General features: G+C 55.5%; 3 protein-coding genes and 1 non-coding gene across 4 annotated transcripts in view; 2 read left to right on the forward strand and 2 right to left on the reverse strand.

The window, feature by feature from the left end:
* Nucleotides 1-19,298, reverse strand: part of PYY (peptide YY) — a 50,643-nt gene extending 31,345 nt beyond the window's left edge. Inside the window, exons 1-2 of the mRNA XM_039220921.1 lie at nucleotides 19,020-19,298; nucleotides 18,720-18,873 (exon numbers count right to left, since the gene is read on the reverse strand). The gene's annotated coding sequence lies outside the window, so the exon portion shown is untranslated. The remainder of the gene's footprint in view (nucleotides 1-18,719; nucleotides 18,874-19,019) is intronic.
* Nucleotides 5,435-5,567, forward strand: LOC120222908. The gene has a single exon (XR_005526138.1). It is a non-coding gene; the product is annotated as a small nucleolar RNA SNORA61 (small nucleolar RNA).
* NAGS (N-acetylglutamate synthase) lies at nucleotides 6,376-10,551 on the forward strand. Its single transcript, XM_039220919.1, has 7 exons — nucleotides 6,376-6,801; nucleotides 7,364-7,638; nucleotides 7,752-7,965; nucleotides 8,241-8,421; nucleotides 8,956-9,127; nucleotides 9,221-9,403; nucleotides 9,997-10,551. The coding sequence occupies exons 1-7, from the start codon at nucleotides 6,376-6,378 to the stop codon at nucleotides 10,148-10,150; spliced, it is 1,605 nt and encodes a 534-aa protein (XP_039076850.1). The 3' UTR covers nucleotides 10,151-10,551.
* Nucleotides 11,609-16,073, reverse strand: TMEM101 (transmembrane protein 101). The gene is made up of 4 exons (XM_039220920.1): nucleotides 14,928-16,073; nucleotides 14,459-14,639; nucleotides 13,426-13,572; nucleotides 11,609-12,645 (listed from the first exon to the last, which is right to left on the reverse strand). The coding sequence occupies exons 1-4, from the start codon at nucleotides 15,062-15,064 to the stop codon at nucleotides 12,337-12,339; spliced, it is 774 nt and encodes a 257-aa protein (XP_039076851.1). The 5' UTR covers nucleotides 15,065-16,073; the 3' UTR covers nucleotides 11,609-12,336.
* Nucleotides 19,299-22,562: the final 3,264 nt, after the last annotated feature.

Below are 22,562 nucleotides of genomic sequence, written 5' to 3' on the forward strand. Positions count from 1 at the left end.
CCAATACTTTGCAGACTTTAATGCCCACAGAATCCCCTGGGGATCTCATTAAAATGCAGAGGCTAAGGGGCGCCTGGGTGGCTTAGTCAGTTAAGCGTCCGACTTTCGCTTAGGTCATGATCTTGCGGTTCGTGGGTTCGAGCCCCGCGTCGGGCTCTGTGCTGACTGCCAGCTCAGAGCCTGGAGCCTGTTTCAGAGTCTGTGACTCCCTCTCTCTCTGACCCTCCCCTGCTCACACTGTCTCTCTCTCTCTCCTAGAAATAAATAAAACATTAAAAAAATTTTTTTTAATGCAGAGGCTAATCGCATAAGCCTGGAGTGGCCCCCAGAGTCCGCATTTCCGACTAGCTCCAAGGTGATGCCACAAACCACACTTTGAATAATGAACCACACTTTGAATAACGAGGCTTTCCTCATTTCTCCAGCCACAGTTGCCTCAGGATTTCCTGTGGGCTCATCTCAGGCCCCTCCCCAACCATCTGCCACCAGGCTTTCCCATCCCACGTTCCCTCCCCACACCACTGAATTGGGAAAGTCACCCATAAGTGAAGCCAACAGCCTTTTCTTGGGCTTTGAGGCATCTGTGTTGTGGGCTATCCTTTCCTTCGTAAAACATGGCCCCATCTATGGATTCTGGGTGATTTCTGGTGGGCCCCCTTCTACCTCTCCATCGTGCCTTCCCCTTATGACAGCCCCTCCCTGGCAGCACATGGCCACGCTCATGGTCATCCATCACCTGCTCCAGGGCCTCTCCAGCCCCGACATCTCTCCTGAGCTCCAAGATCCTTTTCCAGTCTGCTCAGAAGCTCTAACTTTGCCCTGAAAGCATGTTACCTCCATTTGTCTAAAATCCACTCCTAGGATCTCTGTAATAATGGTGACACCTACTTCACAGTGTTAGTGTGGGAATGAAATTAAGTGAATATGTATCATGTGCTTAGAACAGCACCGGAGGAAGGCTTTGCCATCATTACCTTCACAACAGTAGCTTCTCCTAAATACCCCCAATCCCCAGAGATCCGACACTGTAGGAAGGCTTCCTATCATAGGGTTATCATAGGGTTACGTACAAATTCTCCCCACTCCCTCTTTCTGTGTGTGTGTGTGTGTGTATGTGTGTGTGTGTTTCTGTCACCTCAGAGGTCTCTCTCAGACGCTAACAGGTCTGCGAGTCTGCAACAGCTCGCTGAACTGCTGATAGTTTCCTTTTAGCATCTACCCCCGCCCCTCAGGGCAGTAGCCAGAGAGAGAGAGGCAGAGAGTAGGGAGTCCTCTGCTGGACAAGAGGCTCATGGCACGCTTGGCACTGAAAATCTCAAACTCATACATTATGTATTTGTGGAATATTTACTATTTCACACATTTGTGCCTTGGAGGCAAACTACTCATGGAAGAAGCAAACTAGCTTTTACCGAGCATTTACGTGTCAGACGGGTAACTTGCACATACAGGAATTCGCTGAACTTTTTTTCACTCGTCTCATCGTACATAGGTGTCGATAGATAGTATAATGAATCCCCTGTACCCAGTGTCCAGCTTCCACAGATGCCAACTCCCGACTCGTAGCCAGTCTTACTGCACCTATTCCCCTACCCTGCCTTCTCCCCTCCAGAGGGTTTTGAGGCAAATACAAGACATCTTATCATTTCATCTATTTCATCTATATTCAGAATGCACGTTAAAATACGTGGAGTCGTCTTTAAAACATGATACACAATCACAGCACACCTAAAAACTAATATGCCTAATATCCCATTGCAAAAGGTGTTCCAATTGTCTAATTTTTTATGGTTTGAATCAGAATCCAAATATGGATTAAAAGAGACTTTTAAAAAATCATTTATTTTGAAAGAGAGAGAGAGAGCTGGCATGCATAAGCAGGGGAGGGGCAGAAAGAGAGAGAGAGAGAGAGAATCCCAAGCAGGCTCTGCACTGACTTTGATGCAAGACTCAAACCCACAAACCATGAGATCATGAGCTGAGCCAAAATCAGGATCAGATGCTTATCTGACTGAGCAACCCGGGTGCCTGGAGACTTTAAAAATACATCTTTTGGGGGCACCCAGCTGGCTCAGTCAATAGAGCATACAACACTTCATCTCAGAGTCGTGAGTTCAAGCCCCGCATTGGGTGTAGAAATTATTTAATTTTAAAAAATACATCTTTTCATCTAATTCCACCCTTTCCTATTCTACCTTTATTTGTTGAAGAAACCAGGGTGTTGGTCCCATAGGGTTTCCTACAGGGGGCATTTTGGTGACTACGTGCCCACAGAGACCTTTTCATCTTCTACGTAATGAGACTAAGCTTTATTCTCTTCCCCCCATTTTTATAGGTGAGAAAAGGGAGGCTCAGAGAAGTTAAATGCCACGCGCAAACGTTCGCAGCCAAGGAAGGAGCAGAGCCCGGCCTCCTGAGCCAAGGAGAGTGGGACCACATCTTCAGAGCACCCCATTCACTACCCGGCGCATATCATGTGCTCCCAAGACCGGGGCTGACCGAGACGGCCTTCGTACATTCCCACTGGAGCCACTGGGCTCTGTCTCCGGACAGATGGAAGGCCACCTTGGGGCCGCCTGGGGAGTCCTGGGGCCCGACCCATGACACAGAGCCAGGCTGCCCTTTCCACAGGGCCCTATCTCCTTTCTGTCTTCTCGTCATTCATTCATTCATTCAATAAATGTTTACTGGACACTGTGTCCCAGACCAGACACCCTTAAGGCACGTGAATGAGTATGGCTCTTCGTCGCTGCATGTGGGTGGATGGGTGTGATCTCAGGAGGTACGTCTGTTTCTACCTCTGTATGGTGTGTGTGTGTGTGTGTGTGTGTGTATGTGTGCGTGTCTCCAGGTCTCCAGATCTAAGTGTCCCTGTAGTTGTCAATGACGACAGCTGGGTGTGTATCTGTGTTTATGCGTGTGTGTTCCTACAAATGACACAGTCACTACGCACGTAAACATGCACAATTCTGCACGCACACGTGTGTCTGGGTGGACCTGTTGTTTCTGTACCCCTGTGTGTCTATACATGTGTGTTTATGTGTACATCTCAGTGGATATATGAATCACTACATTTGTGTACGTGTGTGGGTGCGTGTGTGTGTGTACCTCCCCTCAGGTGCTGTAATAGGAACTGTCACCTGTCACCCTTGACCCCTCACCTCCCCAGCTTCCTGTCACCTCCATGCCCACCAGTCCTGAGTGACAGCCAAGGCTTTTCCTGCTCTTAGAGGGGCGGTCTTGGTTGAGGGGAAGTATCTGGGGGGGTCGGAAGGTCCTAGGTCTTCTGCCCCCAGCATCTCCAGGATCCAGGGCCTGGGGAGGGAAGACCGGAACCCGATTCCAGGCACACTGACAATTTTTGCTCTAAAAAACAAAACAATGGCCTGCTTCAGAGGGGAACAAAGAAAATTCGAGCTGAACCACAGACCGACAAGGATCCTGCAGGACTTCAATTCAGAGGGGTAGGGTCAGGTAGGGGTGTTGACCTCATACACCCACATTATCTCCTCCACAAAGCAGGGTCAGTTTTCCAACCCCAGGCTGGCCTTCCCCCAGGGAGAGGCTGTGCGGACACAGTGGCCCCAGGGTCACTGGGCCTGGAGTTAATCATCTACCCAGGGTATCCCTGGGCCCATTGGCTGCCTGGGGAAACGGCCCTCTGGGCTAACGCCCAAAGCAGTGGGAAGCACTTCCCAGCCCCACCGGCCCAGGGACAATGGGGCTGATGGTGTTGGCTACTGAAATGAGTGGCCCCCAGTCTGAGGAGGGAGACATCAGCCCTGCCCTCAGCGGAGCCCCAGGCTGAAGGGAGAAGCCATCCTTGCCCTCACATAGGTCCTGAGCTGGCAGAAGGCAGGACTCAGCGGCAGCAGAGGAGGGGTGGGGGGAGGGCCCGGAAGGGGCGTACATTTGGGAGGGGAGGAATGGAGAGAGGCCAGGGCTGGGGCCAAGAGACCCAGAGCAGCAGAGGTAGGAGAGGCAGAGGAGAAGGAATCCTGAGTGCGGAGGGGCGGGGCCGGGGAGGGTGGGAGCTCAGATGAGGGGCTTGGAAAATGATTAGGACTCCCCTGAGCGAGGACCGCCTCTTCTGGCGGATTCCGGAAAGTGTAGGGAAGTAGGGGGTGGGTGGTAGTAAAGTGGGAGGAGAAAGAAGGCCCTAGAGGTGACCCCACAGTAGGGGGTACAGACACTGCATGGTTCACTGTCTAATAGAACCCAGGATATGCAAGTAGGAAAATGGAAAAGTCAGTGGAAGAGGTCACAAGTTCAGCTCCAGCCCCTCTGCCAGGAGTCTCCTGCCCGGAACAGTGCATGCATGTGCTGTGTGTGCACATGTGTTGGTACGTGCATGAGCGTGTTGGTAGCAGATGCCAGGAGGGGTGTGCTCACCCAGCATCCTCTGCGATACTCAGGAGAGCAGCAGCTCAGGTCATGGCTGGCCATTCAGGCAGTGCCGCGAGAGTCCTGACTCCTGGCCCAGGGAGTGCAGAGCTGGGCGGAGGGAACGAAAGAGCAGTGGAGAGAACTTAGGATGCCTAGCATCTGGCCATGACACTAACAGCTGGATGACCTTGGTCAAGTCACTTCTCCTCTATAGTTGGTTTCCTCCTCTACAACCGCAGAGAGTCGGACTCCATCCCAGTGACCCGAGTACAGGATGTGTATAACCCACAGTTGACAAGGAGCCTTTGGGCAGAGGGTAGATGCAGTATCCAGTAACAATGAATGATATTCTGTGAAAGCTTTCGTTGCCCTTTTCAAATCTTAAGAGCACGGATCTGAAGCAGGCCTGCTTTGTTTGAAAGAACAGTTCTGCTGCTCTGAGCTGAATGACCTTGGCCCTCACATATTTCTATGCCTTGATTTCCTCATCTATAAAATGGGCATTACAATAATAGCCATCCTGGAGTCATTGTGAGGACTATATATGAAGTGCTTTGCCCAGTGCCTGCCATTCTGCATGTGTCGGCTGTTTTTCTACACAGGAGAAAGTGTCTTGGGGGTCCAGGGGACCTCTGATGTTGGGCACCTGCTAGCCTTCTTCTGTGTGACCAACAGAGCAGGCCACACTATCCAGCTGGAATTTAATAACATTTTGTTCTGGTTTTATTCTTAAGGCTTTCTTCTGTTTACAGCAAGTGATACTGGCCTTCTAGTTACAGTTTCAATAGAAATACATTTTAAACTTGAAAACTTTTAATACTAGGGTTGCCTGGGTATCTCCGTTAAGCGTCGGACTTTTGATTTGGGCTCAGGTCATGATCTCATGGGTTCGGGAGTTCCAGCCCCAAGTAGAGCTCCATGCTGGTAATGTGGGGACTGCTTAGGATTCTCTCTCCACTGCTCCCCTTCAAAATAAATAAACTTTTAGTTAGATAGATAGATAGATAGATAGATAGATAAAAACTTTATTACTAACAAGGAATGATTTACCCTCTGGTTCCCTTTCCCATCAGATCTGAACATTGGTTTGGGTGGTTATAAGGGACGGAAAAGGAACACTGAAAGTGGCCTCACAGTGCTTATGGTCTGGTATAGAGCTCATGGGCTAGTTTCAAACAAGGTAAAAAAAAAAAAAAAAAATAGAGGCGACTGGGTGGCTGAGTCGTTGAGCCTGGGACTTCCGGTCAGGTCATGCTGTCAGCGTGGGGAAACCACGTCGGATCTTCTGTCTCCCCGTCTCTCTGCCCCTCCCCTGCTCCCTTCTCTCTCTTTCAAAAATAAGTAAAGATTTTAAAAACTTAAAACAATAAAATATTAAGGGGTGATTTGAGGATATGACAAAATTCTTCAAAGTGGTACCCAACGTCTGGAGCTTGGCAAACCCCGGTAATCTCACGATTCCGGATCTTCTTTGAGCTCAGCCGATAGGACCCAGACACACCCAGCCTCCAGCAGAGAGCGGGTACTCCCCCACCTTCCTTCCACTCCTCCCCGCCGCCCCCTTCAGATCTCCTTCTTCAGTCCCACGGTAACTGCACTTTGCTCTCCCCTCCTGCCCTCATCAGACTCTCCTTTAATCATCCAGAACCCCCGCAGACTGCCAAAGCCACTCCGGGTCCCCCGAGCCCTTCCTGGAACCGGCCTTGGCAGCAGATTAAAGACGCCCCACCACCGATTATCTCTGCCTCCTGACCCGAACTAGTGGGTTGCGTCCCCCACCAGGGGCGGGGGTTTCTGTCGGCCCCGCCCCCTGACCCATGGCCTGACCCTCTTCAAACGCACCCAGAGACGACTCTGCGCCCCCAGTCTGCGCCCTGCCCCGGCCGGTCAAGCCCCTCCTTGCAGCAGGTTAGGAGCCCCCCAGAGCCGGGAGCTGCGGACGGAGCGGACTCGTTTGGAGGACGTGGGGGGGCAGCCGTTCTGGTTGTCATGGCGACCGCGCGTTTGGCCTGGGCCCTGCGAGCCACCTCTGCTGGGGTAAGGCTGCGCGGCCCCCGAGGCACCGGGAGCGCCCGGAGGCTGAGTGGCAGCGCGCGAAGGCGAGCGGCCAGGGGCGCCAGCCCCGGGCGCCGGCTCAGCACCGCCTGGGCGCCCGCCCAGCCCGCACGCGAAGGCGCCGAGGACGACCGCCACCCGCCGGCCGCGGAGGAGCCGGAGTGGACGCGGCCCCCCGCGCCGCCGGTGCCCCCCGAGCCCCCCGAGCCCCCCGGGCGCGCAGCCGGCCGCTCGCTGGTGCAGCGGGACATCCAGGCCTTCCTGAACGAGTGCGGGGCCAGCCCCGGGGAGGCGCGCCACTGGCTCACGCAGTTCCAGACCTGCTACCATTCCGCGGACAAGCCCTTCGCGGTCATCGAGGTGAGCGGAGCCCGGCGCCGGCCGCGTCACGGCGAGGGGATCGGGGTTGTGAGGCAACGTGTCGCCAGGCATGGCGGGCCCGACCGCAGACTCCGCGCAGCGGAAGCGGGAAGGGGCGCGACGGGGCCGGGACCAGGGCTCCGGGACTGGATGAGGCTGCGCGCTCCTCCTGTAGCCTCACGCCCAGCTAAGGGTGAGGGGCCTGAGGACCCGAATCCGCCAAGTGCGATGCGCTGGAGAAGAACTCCCCTTGGCCGTGGGCGCAGTTAGGGCCTCCGATGGCAAGTGGGGAACCTGGACCGGAGCCGCCTGGGTTACCCCTCCCCCCAAGGAGTCCTAAAGTCCAAGGTCTCAGGGAGGCACAGAGGGAGGAACATCAGTGTGAGATAAGGGGATGGCAAGATCCAACGGGGCAAAGGGCGGAGCAGGTGCTCGCCAGAAATGGGGCCTACCTGCTTCTGGGCTGGGAAAGGGTCACCACAGGGCCCCTGCTGCTGGAGCAAGCAGGTTAGGCAGGAGTCGGGGCCAGTGTCGTCGCCCCTGAACGCTCACTCCTCCGCAGGTGGACGAGGAGGTACTCAAGTGCCGGCGGACGGTAACCAGCCTGGCCTTCGCCCTGGCATTCCTGCAGCGCATGGACATGAAGCCGCTAATTGTTCTCGGGCTGCCCGCCCCCACGGCGCCCTCCGGCTGCCTTTCCTTCTGGGAGGCCAAGGCCCAGCTCGCCCAGCACTGCAAGGTGCTGGTGGATGAGCTGCGGCACAACGCTGCCACCGCCGTGCCTTTTTTTGGCGGCGGGTCGGTGCTGGGTGCGGCGGAGCCAGCCCCCCATGCCAGGTGAGTGCCGGCCTTCCGAGGCCCCGCGTCTTTAGACCTCGCCACCCCGCCCACCCTGCCCCAGCCCTGCAGGCCTGGCGGGGGCCTCCTTGAGCGCCACGTCTGGCCCACAGCTATGGCGGCATCGTCTCGGTGGAGACGGACCTGCTACAGTGGTGCCTGGAGTCGGACAGCATCCCCATCCTGTGCCCCATCGGGGAGACCACCGCCCGCCGCTCCGTGCTCCTCGACTCGCTGGAGGTGACCGCGGCTCTGGCCAAGGCGCTGCAGCCCACCAAAATCATCTTCCTCAATACCACAGGCGGCCTGCGCGACAGCAGTCAAAAGGTGTGCCCCCTCCTTCCCGGCCCCATTCTCCCCACTCGGGGCCTGGCTGAACCCCTCTTGTGTTCCCTGCTCGCCTCCCAGACGGGTCCCCAGAGTCATTCTCCGAGCCGGCTGGGTCGGCAGTGGAGTGGTGACCAGATCCAAGCCCCCCCTGGCCGAGGACAATGAGAGGAAGTGAGGGGAAAGGAGTCCGTGAGGAAGGAAGGGTCTATGCAGCAGGGGCGCAGTGGTGGCGGGCTGCGGGCCAGAGGCTCACCCCCTGGCCCTGGACGCAGGTCCTGAGTAACGTGAACCTGCCCGCCGATCTGGACCTGGTGACCAACGCGGAGTGGGTGAGCACCAAAGAACGGCAGCAGATGCGCCTCATCGTGGACGTGCTCAGCCGCCTGCCGCACCACTCCTCTGCCGTCATCACCGCCGCCAGCACGCTACTCACCGAGCTCTTCAGCAACAAGGGTGAGGGCCGTGCCTGGGGGCGAGGCGGGGCAGGGGGGAGGCTGAGTCTCAGGAGTGAGCAGGGGAGGTGGCTTCCCGAGTGGCAGGGGGCCGCCACCCCAAAAGCTCTCTTCTCTGGCTGGACCTGGGGGAGGTGAGCGCGGAGCAGGTGGGCGGGACTGGACAGGCAGGCGGCGCCAGGTGGGACGGACTTGGCGAGGAGGCTGGGGCGGGGAATTGGAGGGGCGGGGAGACCGGAGGCTGGAGACCCGGTTTCCGGGAGGTAGGCCGGTCTAGGGAAAGTAAGTGGCACGACCCGCGATGGACAGAAGTTTAGGGACAAACTGCCAGGGAGAAGCATCTCCCAGTATGGAAATCACCTGCATATCGATGCGGACCACAGAACGCATTTCACTGGGGAGATGCTCCAAAGAGGGTCATTGTCCCGCCAGCCCCTACCCTATCCGGAATCCCCACCGGGACACTCAAATGCAAGAGCGGATGGGACCTGGCTCTTGGGCTAAAGAACACCTCCTCTTCCATCCCACCCCCCAGGGTCCGGGACCCTGTTCAAGAACGCCGAGCGGATGCTGAGGGTGCGCAGCCTGGACAGCCTGGACCAGAGCCGCCTAGTGAACCTGGTCAACGCCAGCTTCGGCAAGAAGCTCCGGGACGACTACTTGGCCTCGCTGCGCCCGCGGCTGCACTCTGTCTACGTCTCTGAGGGGTGAGCCTGCGAGCCCCAGAGGGCGGGGGGGACAGTGCTGGGCAGCATGGGGCCAAGCAGGGGTCCCAGCCTGCCTCTCCCCTGCTGCGCCAGGTACAACGCGGCCGCCATTCTGACCACGGAGCCCGTATTGGGGGGCACTCCCTATCTAGACAAGTTTGTGGTGAGCTCCAGCCGCCAGGGCCAAGGCTCCGGGCAGATGTTGTGGGAGTGCCTGCGGCGGGACCTGCAGACGCTTTTCTGGCGCTCCCGGGTCACCAACCCCATCAATCCCTGGTAGGTCCCGCCCCTCCCGCCTCTGGACCGCCCCCACCCACCCCTACCCCCGCCCCAGCTCTCCACAGCCACGCCCCAGAAGGCCGGCCTTCCCGCAAGGAAAAGGCTCCGACGTTCCCCAAGGGAGCGGACCACACACGGAGCCTGAGCTTTTCCCCAGAAGCCCAGCGCACGAAGCCCGCTCTGTCACGATGCAGGGGGCACTCCTCGACTTTCCCCCAGAATCGAGAAATCCTGACCCTCTAGGCTTTATTCCACGTCCAGTTGCTGAGCTCTGACCCCAGGCCCACTGCCTCTCCAGCGGAACCCCTTCTCCTCTCTCTCTTTCCTTTTGCAACTATCCCTTCACCGGGGTCTGTGGGCACCAAGAGGTGAACAAGACCCTGCCCCTGGTGGGGGGGGGGGTGGCACGTGGGTGGCTCAGTCGGTTAAGCATCTGACTCTTGGTTTTGGCTCAGGTCATGATCGTGGGACAGAGCCCAGGTCAGGCTCAGATAAGAGCAGGGTGGCTAGCATGGAGTGGGTCCTCAAGATAACCAGTGAGTAGCCACCATTGGCCTTGCCCTCAAAGGTCCTCCTTCCCCCCTCATCAGGTACTTCAAACACTGCGATGGCAGCTTCTCCAACAAGCAGTGGATCTTCTTCTGGTTTGGCCTGACCGATATCCGGGACTCTTACGAGCTGGTCAACCATGCCAAGGGGCTGCCGGACTCGTTCTGCAAGCCGGCTTCTGACCCGGGCAGCTGACCCTCACCGCCAACCTTGCAGGCCCTGGGATAACCAGGGCGAAACAAAAGCCATGCCTGTTGGATGTGACCCCAGGCAGCCGCAGGCTGGACCAGGCTTGTTGCCTAAGGATCTGCAGAGGAGGAACCAGCCCCTACTCTACTCTGCCCAGGGCAGGGCGCCCGAGTGGAGACAAGCATAGGAAGAAGGGTGTGCCCAAGACACACACACACCCCACTGGCTCCAAAGCTAGACCCAGATAGCCTTCAGTTTTCAGTCTAGGGATCTTGAGGGGCGGGACTGGGGGGCTTGCCTTCCAGGGCTATACTCAGGGCTAACCTTACAGGTGGGCCAGTGTCTCTGGCCTCTGTGCTGTTTTGAGGCTCCCTTGCCCAAAATATTACCTCATTTGCTTGATATTCCATCACTTATTTTCTTTTGGGTCTTGCAACTTCCCAAGAGGCCTCGATTAAAACACAAATACTTATCTAAGAGTCAGCTCACACTTGAAAAAAATGAGCAGCGACCCTCTGAGACCAAGATCTTGAGGGCCGGGGAGCCAGGGGACTCCCGAGGGGAAGAGGAGAGCTCAATGAGATAGAGTGCCTCCCCCAAGATCAATGCTGCCACCATCTCCCTCAGCTGGGTGTCAGCAGCCCCCCCAGAGGGACTCCCTGACTCTGGAGTTAGGAAGCTTCCTCCTCCATCCCACAGACCAGAGCAACAGCAGCCGCAGCCCTCTCTCCAAGCAAGGCTCCAAGCCAAGCACAGCCTTGGATGCTCTCCCCTCGGCCCCGCTGGAGGCTGTCTGCATCTGTGGGAGCAGAACACCTCAGCCACTGGGAGCCCAAAGCCAGAGGTTTCCTTCCACATTTTTGACCCCCACGATGCACCAGGCCCCATACTAGCCGCTGGGCTACTTTCAACGAGGAGGTGCACGAACAAATAGGGGAAAGACCACCATGGCCCAGCAGGGGCCGCAACAAAACCAGCCGCCCAGAGCAGCCTCTGACTTCCCTCAGGAGAGGGGTGGTGTGGGGGGCACAGCTGTGCCCGGGCATCAGACGGGCTGGAGCTGGAATCCAGCTCTGTGGCTGGGGGGCGGGGGGGGGGGGGAGCTGCTGGCCTTCTCGGAGCTTCCAGCTCATCTCTAAGATGTAAAAGTCTCATAGTGGTCACTTTAACGTTAGTTCTGCCCCTCTCGCTGGCCTCAGAGAGTTCTTCAAAAGAAAGCAGGAGGACCGAAAAAAGGAGGAAGAGACAAGCTACAACACAGGGACCGAGGGGATGGGTCAGAAGCAGACCACAGGGAGGGTCCTGAGCAGGTAGCCAAGGACTGCGGGAACTCTCAGAACAGGGCAGAGATCACAGGCGGGCTAAAGTGGGGCTTAACCAGATGTGGTCTTTCAAGAAACCCAAGATCAGTCCTAGCCAATGGCGAAGTGCCCTGTGGGGAGAACAGAGAAGCGAAGCCAAACGTCTATATAAAATGTTTATTTTTGGAGGACTGTGTGGTCTGGTGTTTGGGAGGGCACTCACCCCCACCAGGCCAACCATACCGCTGGAAACAGAAGGCAGGGGGGCGGGAAGCTGGCTGCGGCACGCCCCACCCCTGCGCACCCCAGCCCAGGGTCTGCTCTGCGTTCAAGGTGGGGCATCAGTGCGGTTTCTGACCCCAGCCTGCCCTGAGAACTCCCGTGACTTCTGTGGTGCCCGGCCCCTGGGCACCTCCAGGCCCGATCCACACACGTCAACACGCATACGCACTCTGTCTCTGAAAAGCACTGTGGAGCCCGGCTGCTCCTGGCCAGTTCAAAAAGGGATTTTTCACATTTGCTCACTTCCGGTTCGTAGTCTTCCTTCCTCCGTCTCCCAGTCTTGGCACCCCCACCCGAGCCCTGCCTTACTCCCTTCTCTGGGACAGCAGACCCCGGGAGCAGCTGGCCTCAGCTCTCCTCCTAATGAACAGGGGGGAAAAAAAACCAAACCCTGTAAGGCATCACCATCAGGGCTCCCACCCCCAAGGAGCCCAGGCCCTGGGGAAGCCACCTGCCTCTCACCGACACATACACACAGACACACACACACACAGCAAAGAACCCACCCAACAGAGCAGAAAGCATCGAGAAACAACTGGGCCAGCAGGGAGGAAGGTGGGGTGGCCCTCTGTGGCTCCCGGCACCCCTCTCCGCCTCTTGTCGTGCAACTCAGCCATCGGTGGCCAGGATGATAGCGGCCCCGAAGATGCCCACACTCTCTCCAAGGAGCTTCATCTGGTTCCAGAACTCAACTCGCCGTGTGTGGTGCCAGTAGGCAATGTTGCCGTCAATGAGCAGCATGACCGGGGGCAGCAGTACAGCCAGGATCTGGGCAGCCAGCGTCACGTAGTAGCCGGACAGGAAGGCCAGCGCCAGGACCCCGTACAGAACGAAGAACAGCTGGATCATGAGCTCCCCACCCGGGAGGTGGTTCAGATACGCCAGCCGGTCCTCCTTGCTGTGCTGCAGTGAGTAGGCCTAGAGACGCACATCCGCTAAGTCTCTCCCAACAGGCCGGGGGAGCCTGTCCGGGGAGGGCCGCCCCTGACACGGCGCCCGAGAGTCAACCTCTGCAAGCTGGGCTTCTGACTCCCATCTCGGAAGTGGGACCCCCTGAAAGTAGGGCCCGCGTCTCCCCCACGGCCTCGGGAGCTCACGGGGTTAGGGCCTGTCTCTCCTCACCCTAGGGGCTCAGAAGGGGCAGAAGCATGCCTCCACAGCCAGCCCAGGGTTCTCACCCGTGAATACATAGCTCTGCACGCAAAATGCGGTGCCCAGTAACTGAGGTGGAGCCAGGCGCCCCAGGGCCTGTCCAGGTCCCCATCCATGCTGGGTGCCCCCTATGTCCTCCATGAGGAGGTACCTTAACTGGCTACCCTAGGCAACCCCCATCAACTCTTAGTGGTAGAGTCCATCTGGGGCCTGAACCCCCTCACACCCCTCCTTTGTCCCCTTCTCCCAGCCCTCTGGGGGCTGAATCCAGGAGAGGACAAGTCCATCTCATTCTCCTGACTCTCAGGCTTGGGGATGACAGGCCAATCCAACCTCCTCTCTCTCCAGTGGCAATAACACTGGAGGAAGGGGCTCTCAGCCGCGTCTCAGGCACCGGAAAGAAGCCCGAGTCCCAGAAGCTGGGCGAGGCTACTCCCAGGAGGCAGACCACCAGGAACTACGTGCCCACCTCCCTGCATTCTGCCAAGCACGGGCTCAAACCTCACTCCCACGCAAGCCCCTGCAGCCACCAGTCCCCCAACCTACCACGCAGATGAGGTAGATGCCCAGAAACACCTGGCCGGTGGACTGGAGGGAGCGGCTGCGGGGCTTCCGGCGGTACAGCTCCCCAGCGCCGCTGGCCAGCACAAGAAAGCCGCCGATGATAGCAACCGTGCGCGAGTACATACGGACCTAGGCCAAGGTGAGGGGACCCAGTCAGAAACCACAGCCGCCACGTTTCTCCGGGCGTCCAGCGCACAGAACCACCCATCTCTCTTCACCCCATTCGGTCTGATACACTCTCTTGCCAATTCCAAGCGTGGTAGGCAGATGCAGCCGACAAAGATTAATTCTTTTAATCGGAAGTGGAAACTGAGGCCCGGAGGGGGTTAATAAAATTGTCCGAGGTCCTACAGAAAGAGGCAGAACCCAGATGCCAAGCGCTGCCCCATCTCCACCCACGGACATGTAGACTCAAATCCCAGAGTTCCTTCTGCTATATAGTGCGAGTCTGTGCCAGTAAGGAAACACTGATCTACACTCCTGAGGCTGTTCACACATGGGCCGCCCCTCCTGGATTGGCAGTCCACTGCTTGAGGGTGGTGCCTTTGTCCAGGCTTATCTACGAGCCTGCAGTGCCTGGCACACGCTCTGGCTTTGTAAGGCTTAAATGCTTCACGAAGATGAATTAAATTTCATAAAAATCAGATGGTGGGAACCGGTACTCTCCAAGGTCCCTTTTGCCCTATAGTCTGAGATGACTAAACTAATGGTTTAAAGGGTTCCGGGAACTAGGTGACCTGGGTTCTGGTCTCACCTGCAGTGCTAACTGTGATGGGACTCTGGGAAAGTCTGTCTCTCCTCTTCGGACCTCAGTTTTCACACTCTGATAGGCAGCCCTGTGTGGTTCCTAAGGTCCTTTCATGCTTCCAGTCTGTAATAGTTCGCACAAGCCTGCGGTTTCTGCCTGCCCAGGCTTCACACTGTGCGCCTAGCTGACACCATGCATTACCCAACTGCCCCCGGCATTGGCCTCTGGCTCCCTATCCCCCAACTCCCCTTAGGCCGAGGTGCTCACCTTCAGCCAGTCCCCGTAGTGGACGTAGCCCCCGATGTAGGCGGCGTAGGTGCTAATGGCCAGCTGGAGCGCGGCCCCCAGCGCGAACCAGCGCCGCTTCACGCCAAAGGACATGAAGCTGGCGCACAGCACGGCTGCCCCCAAGTCGAAGTACAAGTAGGGCACGGGGATGTCGGGCTTCCTGCGAGCCGGAGAGGAGAAGAAGCAACGGGGACAGAATAAAGCGGGAGAAGAGCCTTGCGACCCCGTGAGTTCCCACAAGCTCCAATGCCTCAAACCCGGAGCCCTTCTCACAGCCAGGACCCCCGCACTACGCTCGATGCCCAGCCGAGAGCCCCTAACAAGTCCAAGGTCCCAACTCCTCCCCAGCCCAAGGGTCCCGGCTTCTTCTTCACCTCACCGCACCCCCGTTCCTGGGGCGGGCCGTACCGCCCCCCACCACGTGCGGCGGCCGCGTGAGCCCGCTCACCGGCGCGCCTCGGCCCGTTCAGCGTACAGCATGAGCTGGCTGAAGCAGCCCCAGAAGGGGCAGCGTGTGAGCAATACCGAACCCAGCTGCATGATCAGCTGCAGCGTCCAGCGTCGCGAACCCATCTTCGACGCCATCTTGGAGAAGGGCAGTCCGCCGCGGCGTCACCCCCGACGGGGAGGCCGGCTCCAGGACGCGATACGCCACTTCCGGGTCTCGCGAAGCGGAGGAGGGTGAGAGAGTAGCATTTTCCCCTTCCGATGGGAAACAACGCTCTCGCTTTCTAGTTCCGGACCGAAGGAGGTGTTCCGGCCGCGGAGTTCAGCCTTAAAACTCCGTTCGTGGAGACTTAAGGACCCCTCTCGTGGATGCAAAATTGAAAACTAGACTAGAGGAAGGTTTCTTATCAGAACCGTGGGCAATAACTTGAGGTAATGAAGCGAACTGGTCTTTGATGCTAGACCTGGGCTCCAATCCTAACTCCAACTCTGTGACTTTGGGTATATTGCCTACACTTTGAAGACCCATCTCTAAAAATGGAGAGGACATCTATCTCAGGGTTGTTCTGATGCGTCCATGTGGCAGTGTTGGTACTCATAGTAGGGTGTGTGTAAACACACACACACCAAATCTCTCTACTTTTGTTTAATTTCAGAGTAAGGTGTTCCCTTGGCCAGGTCACTTGTAGACAAGTCTGGCTTTCCCTCCGTCCCCTGAGAGAAGAGTAAGATCTGATGTGGATATATGGGACATCTCAAATCAGTCTCTTGTCTCCAGCTCCCATGCTCCCGCTTTAGCCCAAACTACCATCTTTTGTTGGTTTAACTACAGCAGACTTCCAACTGGCCCCCTGGCTTCTCCTTTGGCCTCCTTGTTTATTCTCAGCTTCCCTATTTTATGTTTTTGTAACCATCAGATATCCTTCTTTTGAATCCCTGAGCACATTGTTAATTATATATTTGGGATTCTTTGTTAATGAGCAGATTGACAATAGATTGTGAGTTTCATAAGGGCAAGGTTTCTGCTCACAGCCTAGTGTAAGATGCATTCAAAAAAACATGCTAAATAGATACATGAACAAAAGATGTTGCCACTATATCTCATTCGTAGCAGGTACTCTGATTACCTGTTGAATAAGTAAGCGGGCAAAAGTTCCGGGCCCTCCAGGATTGCCACCACAAAGCCACCCTACCCATCTTCCTGCACCCCCTACCACTCTACAACACAAATTCATCTTCCCGTATTGAAGTTAAGACTTTACAATAGCACTCTCACTAGACTATTTAATTCAAGTCTGTTTCCAGTTCCCCGGAGCAGGGAGAGGGGCCTCATGTCCAAACAGTATTTCTGACCATATGAATTAAAAGTTCCCAACCAGCCAGTGAAAGCTGAACAAAACGCCTCTCACATTTTTTTACAAAGTCACTGGGATAAAGAGTGGGTATAACAGAAACGTGATGGGGAGACAGACATACTCATGCAAAAAAACCCCTAGGGAATGGGATTGTATATATGCATGCTGGGATTGGGGCTGGGGGAAAGGAATCTCCAGGCAAAGGGAATGAGAAAAAGCCTAGATTAAAGGCCATTTTGTCTATCTCTGCCCATGTGCCAGTGACAACCACATGAGGTTAAGTTTTCCACAGGCACATAGCATAGAATCAGGCTTTCAAATTTTTTTTTCCAGTCTCCGCACCTGTCCTTGATTCAAATGTGACAAGATGCACAGCCCTCAACAAGGAACTAAGGTGTTGAGGATGACCGGAATGGGGACACTATACATCCGTAATACAGTTCTAGGAGCCTGGCTGGGGTGTTGCCCATAGGAGCAACACCCCTACCCCATCCCACCACCCTCATGACTTTAGCAATAACGAGGCCAAAGGGGAGGGGCAGGAGACCAACATTAACAAAGCTGCCCTTAGTTCTCAGCTCACCCCAGTTCCCTCTGGTCTTTAATCTCTACCTTTTACTGTCCTAGTGTCTGGAGGGTTGTTGAGAAGCACTAAGGGCCAAATCCCTCTTTCTAGGGTTGGGAAAGATGCTGGCATTGTGCTAATTCAGGGAAGAGGTGAATGGGAGGGTCAGAGGCTCTGAGAGAGGAACACAGCCATGTGTCCCCCTGCCCCCCACTCCTCCCACTCCTCCCTGGGGTGACAACTGAGCTGTAAAGACTTCTGAAGAACAGTCCTTCCCATCTCTATCCACTCGCCCTCCTCCAGCTGCCTCCACTACTCTTGGCAGCCCCCCGAGGACTCTCCCACTCGCCCTCCAGCTCCCCAGAAGCCCCACCTGTGCTTGCGTTCTGCCATGACCAGGGCCACGGTGGCCAGGTAGAGCCGGGCCTCTGTGCTGCTCTGCTGCTCGGCACCACCTCTGGCCGCTGGGGGCCAGCATATGTCAGGTCGCCCAGGTCGGCCACCCACAGAAGGGCCACAGGTGGCCCAAGCTTCCCACAGGCCCACTGCAGGTCACAGTCATGCAACCAGGGGTTTTTGGCCGGCAGCAGCCGTGTGCCCGCCATCCAGATGTCCGCTGTCACCTTGAAACCAAAGTGCTACAGCCAGTTGCCTGTAAGAGAGGGGACGCTCAGCGTGAACAAGGCCGCAAAGGCCTCAGCCTCTAGCTCACTGATGTTATGCCCAGCTAGAGAGAGGCCTTCCAGGCCCGATGTGGGGGCCAGGCCCCATATAGCAGTTCCCAGCAAGCAAGAGTCAGTGTAGACAGAAGAGGCCACCGAGCTTGGCTGTGCCTAGCTTGGTCAGCCTGTTTTGACTCAGGTCCAACTGCTCCAGGTTTCCCAGGCCCCACAGGCTGCAGGGATCTGGGTGACAGGCAGGTTGTGAGAGCGCCCCAGGCGGAGTACAAAGCCCAGGGTGGCAAAGAAGTCCAGGGACAGGCAGGCCAGCAGGTTGTGGCCGAGGTGCAGCCACTCCAGGAAACCCAGGCACCCCAGGGGCTCCACCAGCGAGATCCCACGGGACACCATGAGAAAGCAGCAGCACCCAGTCACCACAGGCCCTGACAGGCGGCTCGGATTATCTGGCTCAGCTGTAAGAGCCACTCTGCCAGGGAGCCTGGGGGGGAGGCTGAGACAGTAGAGCCCCCCTCTCCCCCGCGACAGTCCACAACACTGCCCGCGGTGGACAGGTGCGTGGTGCTTGGTGCACTGCCACCGGATTCCCAAGTCAGGCCAATGCCACCACTGTGGTCATGGCCACTGTGAGGAAGGAGTGGCCACCCCAGCCCCATCCTTGCCACAGGAAGCCTGCATTGGGAACTCATGGATGCATCGACCTTTGTGCCTCACTCGTCCACCCAGCACTCTGGGGAAGCACGGGCATGCTAGGGGAAGAGAAAACTAAAGACACCATTCAGGGCTCTCACCATTTGCCATGTCCCCCAACATGGTCTGAAGGATACCTCCATCTCCCACAAATTTACCTACTACCGAGGCTTCTGGAAAGAGCCATCACAGCCCAAGACCCCAGCATCCTGATCCCCCACCCCAGCCACTTCTCATTCCCTGATTCCTACCAGGATGACAAGAAATCAGGGAAGATGGCCTTTATAGTCCCAGGCACCCCATCTTTACTCCCACTCCATACCCACCCTCACTTATTTCCCACACAGCCCAGGAGCAGCTCTGCCTTCTCCCACCCCTAAACATTCCCTTGGTCACTCAACCAGCTAACATTTGCAGAGTCACTGTGGACACAAGCTTGCAGAGAGCCTGGTCTAATGGGACCACTGAAGTCAGGGTCTCAGGCCAGGGAAGTTCAACACACTTACCTGTGTTCCCGGCAACACCACCTGTCGAGTGCAGCCCCAGCCCAGGAATGACAGTGGAGAGAATCCCAGCTCTAGTCACTGCCCTCCTGGCAGAAGACCAGCCCCAAGCAGGTAAGAGTTGAGCTCTCAGGGTTGCCACAGCGCTGAGGGAGAACTAGGGGGGGGGGGGCGGGGGGGGGGGAGGGCAGGTTGAGGAAACCTCCAAGGCCTTGTGGCCTTATATCCAGGGGAACAGGACCCTGCCCTGCTTTCCCAAGAACACCACTCCCCACCCCACCATTCCCCCCATAGCCTTCTCACCCTGCTTTTCTCTCTCATCCGGATGACAGCTTGAGGAACCTTGGAGACCTCAAGTCACCACACCACATGTCCACAAGTCAGGAAGGAGCCAGGCATTCCCTCTCATTCTACACTGCCTGCCTAAGATGTCTGCCACCATCCGTAATCCACCTAGGTCTTGTCCAGACACAAAGGAAGGAGATGCTCTCGCTTGCTCTCACTAGGCCAGAGGTCAAAACAGCCTGTTCTGGTCTTCGGGGAGTGTCCAGCATGTTCTGGTCTTCGAGGAGTGTCCAGCATCACCTTCTGAGATAGAGAGGGATCTGGGGCCAGGTGGCCGGGACCCAGCCCTTCTGCCCTGTCCTAGGCAGCCAAACAAGTTACACTCTAGGTTTCCTTGTGTGCTCACTAGCCCCACCCAGCAAACTCTTAAGAGAATCGTAATGGCCATATGGAAGAGATGGTTACCAAGGGCCTGGCATCTCATTAAAGGCTTCATTTAATCCTCAACTGAGACATTCATTTTCCTTTACGAAGGAAACTAATGCCTGGCAAGGATATATTTGAGTTGCCAAGTCATAGTGCTAATTAGTGGCAGGGGTGAAAGCTGACACAACATAGAGCTGTCTGACATGCTCCTGACACTAAACCACAGCATCCCACAGACTGGGCCAATGTGCCGCAGGCCGGCCAAACACCCCTCAAAGAAGTTGAGGTCTGCAAGTGAATAACACAGACTATCTCCAGAATAGGAAGAAGAGTTGACCCACCATCAGCTTAGGGTATGAATCTGACACATTGGTTGATCAGATTTGAGCCCCTTTGAGCTAATCCAAGTGATCTGGCTCAAAGAAATTAGGGCGAAAAATTTGAAAACTGTCAATAATATTTGAGGGGCACCTGGCTGGCTCAGTTGGTAGAGCGTGCAACTCATGATCTCAGGGTTGTGAGTTTGAGGCCCATATTTGGTGTGGAGATTAATTCAATCCTTTTTAAAAATTAAAAGGGGATTCTGTGTGTGTCACCCTCACGCACTTCCCTGCTTGTGCATGCTCTCTCTCTCAATATAATAAACATAAAAATATTATCATAAGAATGCCTGGGTGCCTCAGGCAGTTAAACATCTGACTTCAACTCAGGTCATGGTCTTGCGGTCTGTGAGTTTGGGCCCCGCGTCGGGCTCTGTGCTGACAGCTCGGAGCCTGGAGCCTGCTTCAGATTCTGTGTCTCCCTCTCTCTGCCCCTCCCCCACTCATGCTTTGTCTCTTTCTCTCTCAAAAATAAACATTTAAAAAAAATTTTTTAATTCTAATAATCGAGAAAATATTACAAACAGTTGCCAGAGACTTGAGCTCAGGAAAAGTTCCAATTTTCACGAGTCAAACAAGTGTCAACAATAATTAACAAAATTCAGAGCATATTGTGACCTAAACATGCTGACACTAGGTGCCCACATGGGCGCACCAAAAGTAAGTTCCACTCAGACAACTTTAATTCCTTTTTTGATAGGGTTAACCGGATGACTCTCACAGACAAACATCTGGATCTTATTAAAGTCTCTCATCATATCCCTCGGGATAATGAAAACACAGAAGACAGTGATACAAATTGGAACTAATAGGACACTGGGATGGTTTTTTAAAAGCTCTTAATAGGTTGGAAGAATTGGCTAAAAAAAAAAAGCCATTTCATGGGAGAAGACAAGGCAGCTCCCAGTCACATCTGTATGCCCCTTACCCAGGGGCGGGGAGGAAAAGGAAACATCCTGAAGAGCAAGCACAAGCACACAGGTGACCTGAGCTCTAGCCACAGTTCTAGAAATGAGCTGCTGCTTAGGGCAAAAAGAAACACCATGTATTGCTTCTCAAAGCAATGAGCTCCCCCATCAATGAAAAGTGTTCAAGTAGAAGGGTACCTGGCAGGTTCAGTCAGTTGAGCATCCGACTCTCGATTTTGGCTGAGGTCATGATCTCACAGTTTGTGAGCTCGAGCCCTGCGTCAGGCTCTACGCTAACAGTGTGGAGCCTTCCTGGGATTCTCCCTCCCTCTCCCTCTCTCTCTCCCTCCCTGCCCCTTCCCACTTGTGTGCACACATCTCTCAAAATAAATTTTAAAAAACACTTTTTAAAAAAAGTGTTCAAATAGAGACAGTCTGTCAAGGATGCTATAGAAAAGATACTTAAACTGGAAGGACTATTCCATACGAACTCTCACATCTCTGGAGTCTCTAAGTGCTGAGCGTCTGCTGCTGCCTGGGCCACCCCTGGCACTGGAGACATTCTCTGTTTGCACAATATTCACATACATCCTTCCTAGAGCCAGGACATGAGGATGACTGCAGGACGTTTCAGGAAGGCTAATCTGAACAAAAACCAAAGTGTATGTGATGACAGCCTCCATGTGGAGGGGTGAAGCGTCCATTAGTATAACCACTCCCCTGCAGGTATCTTCAGCAGAACTCCCTTCTCCCTCCACAGTACGGACCTGATGAACACCTTTGGTTGTAACTATCCACCTTCTGTGTCTGCACCTAAGGCACTTGACATGACGAACATGAAGTCACACAATGGGCATCTGGTTACACCCTAAATGTACAGAGTGCAGGCCTGAGCAACTGTGGCATGGCCCGTGTGTGTTTACTGAACCACTGGACGGGTACTCCTTCACCCTCACCTCCCCGCCAAATCTACGAAGTCACCAGCAACTGTACCATCTCCTTCTTCCTTCTTTTTCATGGTGGAAGAAGGGCCCCCTCCTATCAGAGACCAAAACATCTTCTGTGGCCATGGTTCTCACCTCCCATCTTCGTGGAGTTCACAGTAAGGTAATAACTCCTGAACACCTAGTTCCAGCCCAGTCCTCCCCACGGAACAGGCTTGTCATTCAGCCCCCCACCTGCCGGCTATCCTTCAGCCTTTCGGGGACAAGAATGGCAAAATAAGACTTGATTTTTCCACAAACCTCTTCCTCTCTCCCACTGCTCATCATCCACACAGAAGCCACTCTCTGTTCCTCTGTCCCTCACCACCTTGGACCCAAACCATATCCATCAGTGACCCCTGTCAGTCGTGAAGTCATCTGTCACCACCAGCCACCACCATGTCCTACCTAGGTTTCTGCAACGGGCTCTTACTGCAGCGGTCATTCTGCCTCCTCCTTTGCCACTTGACCTCAGACTAACGCCCTCGACAGCCTAAAGCCCTCTAACAGCTCCCCACTGTGCCAAGGACAGACTCCAGCACCCACAACGGCAACCAGGCCCTGCATGATCGAGTTCCTGCCACTTCCTCCTCCTTGCTCACTGGGCATTAGCCAACCTATCTTCTAGCATTTCCTAAACACCCCAAGTTCTTATCATCCTCAACATAGCACTTGCTGCCCCCTCTTTCCAAGTACTCTTGGCTGGCACCTTGTTCAGATTTCTGCTTAAATGACAGCTCAGAGACCACCGCAGAGCAGTACACGTACACCCCTATACTAAGCATGAGCAGCTGCTCGAAACTAGGATAGAGACCAGAATAAAGGGGCCAGATTAGAAAAAGTAGGGACCAGCCACTACTTGTA

Source organism: Hyaena hyaena, unplaced genomic scaffold (assembly GCF_003009895.1).
Source record: "Hyaena hyaena isolate Hyena2069 unplaced genomic scaffold, ASM300989v1 scaffold_925, whole genome shotgun sequence".
Lineage (NCBI taxonomy): Eukaryota > Metazoa > Chordata > Mammalia > Carnivora > Hyaenidae > Hyaena > Hyaena hyaena.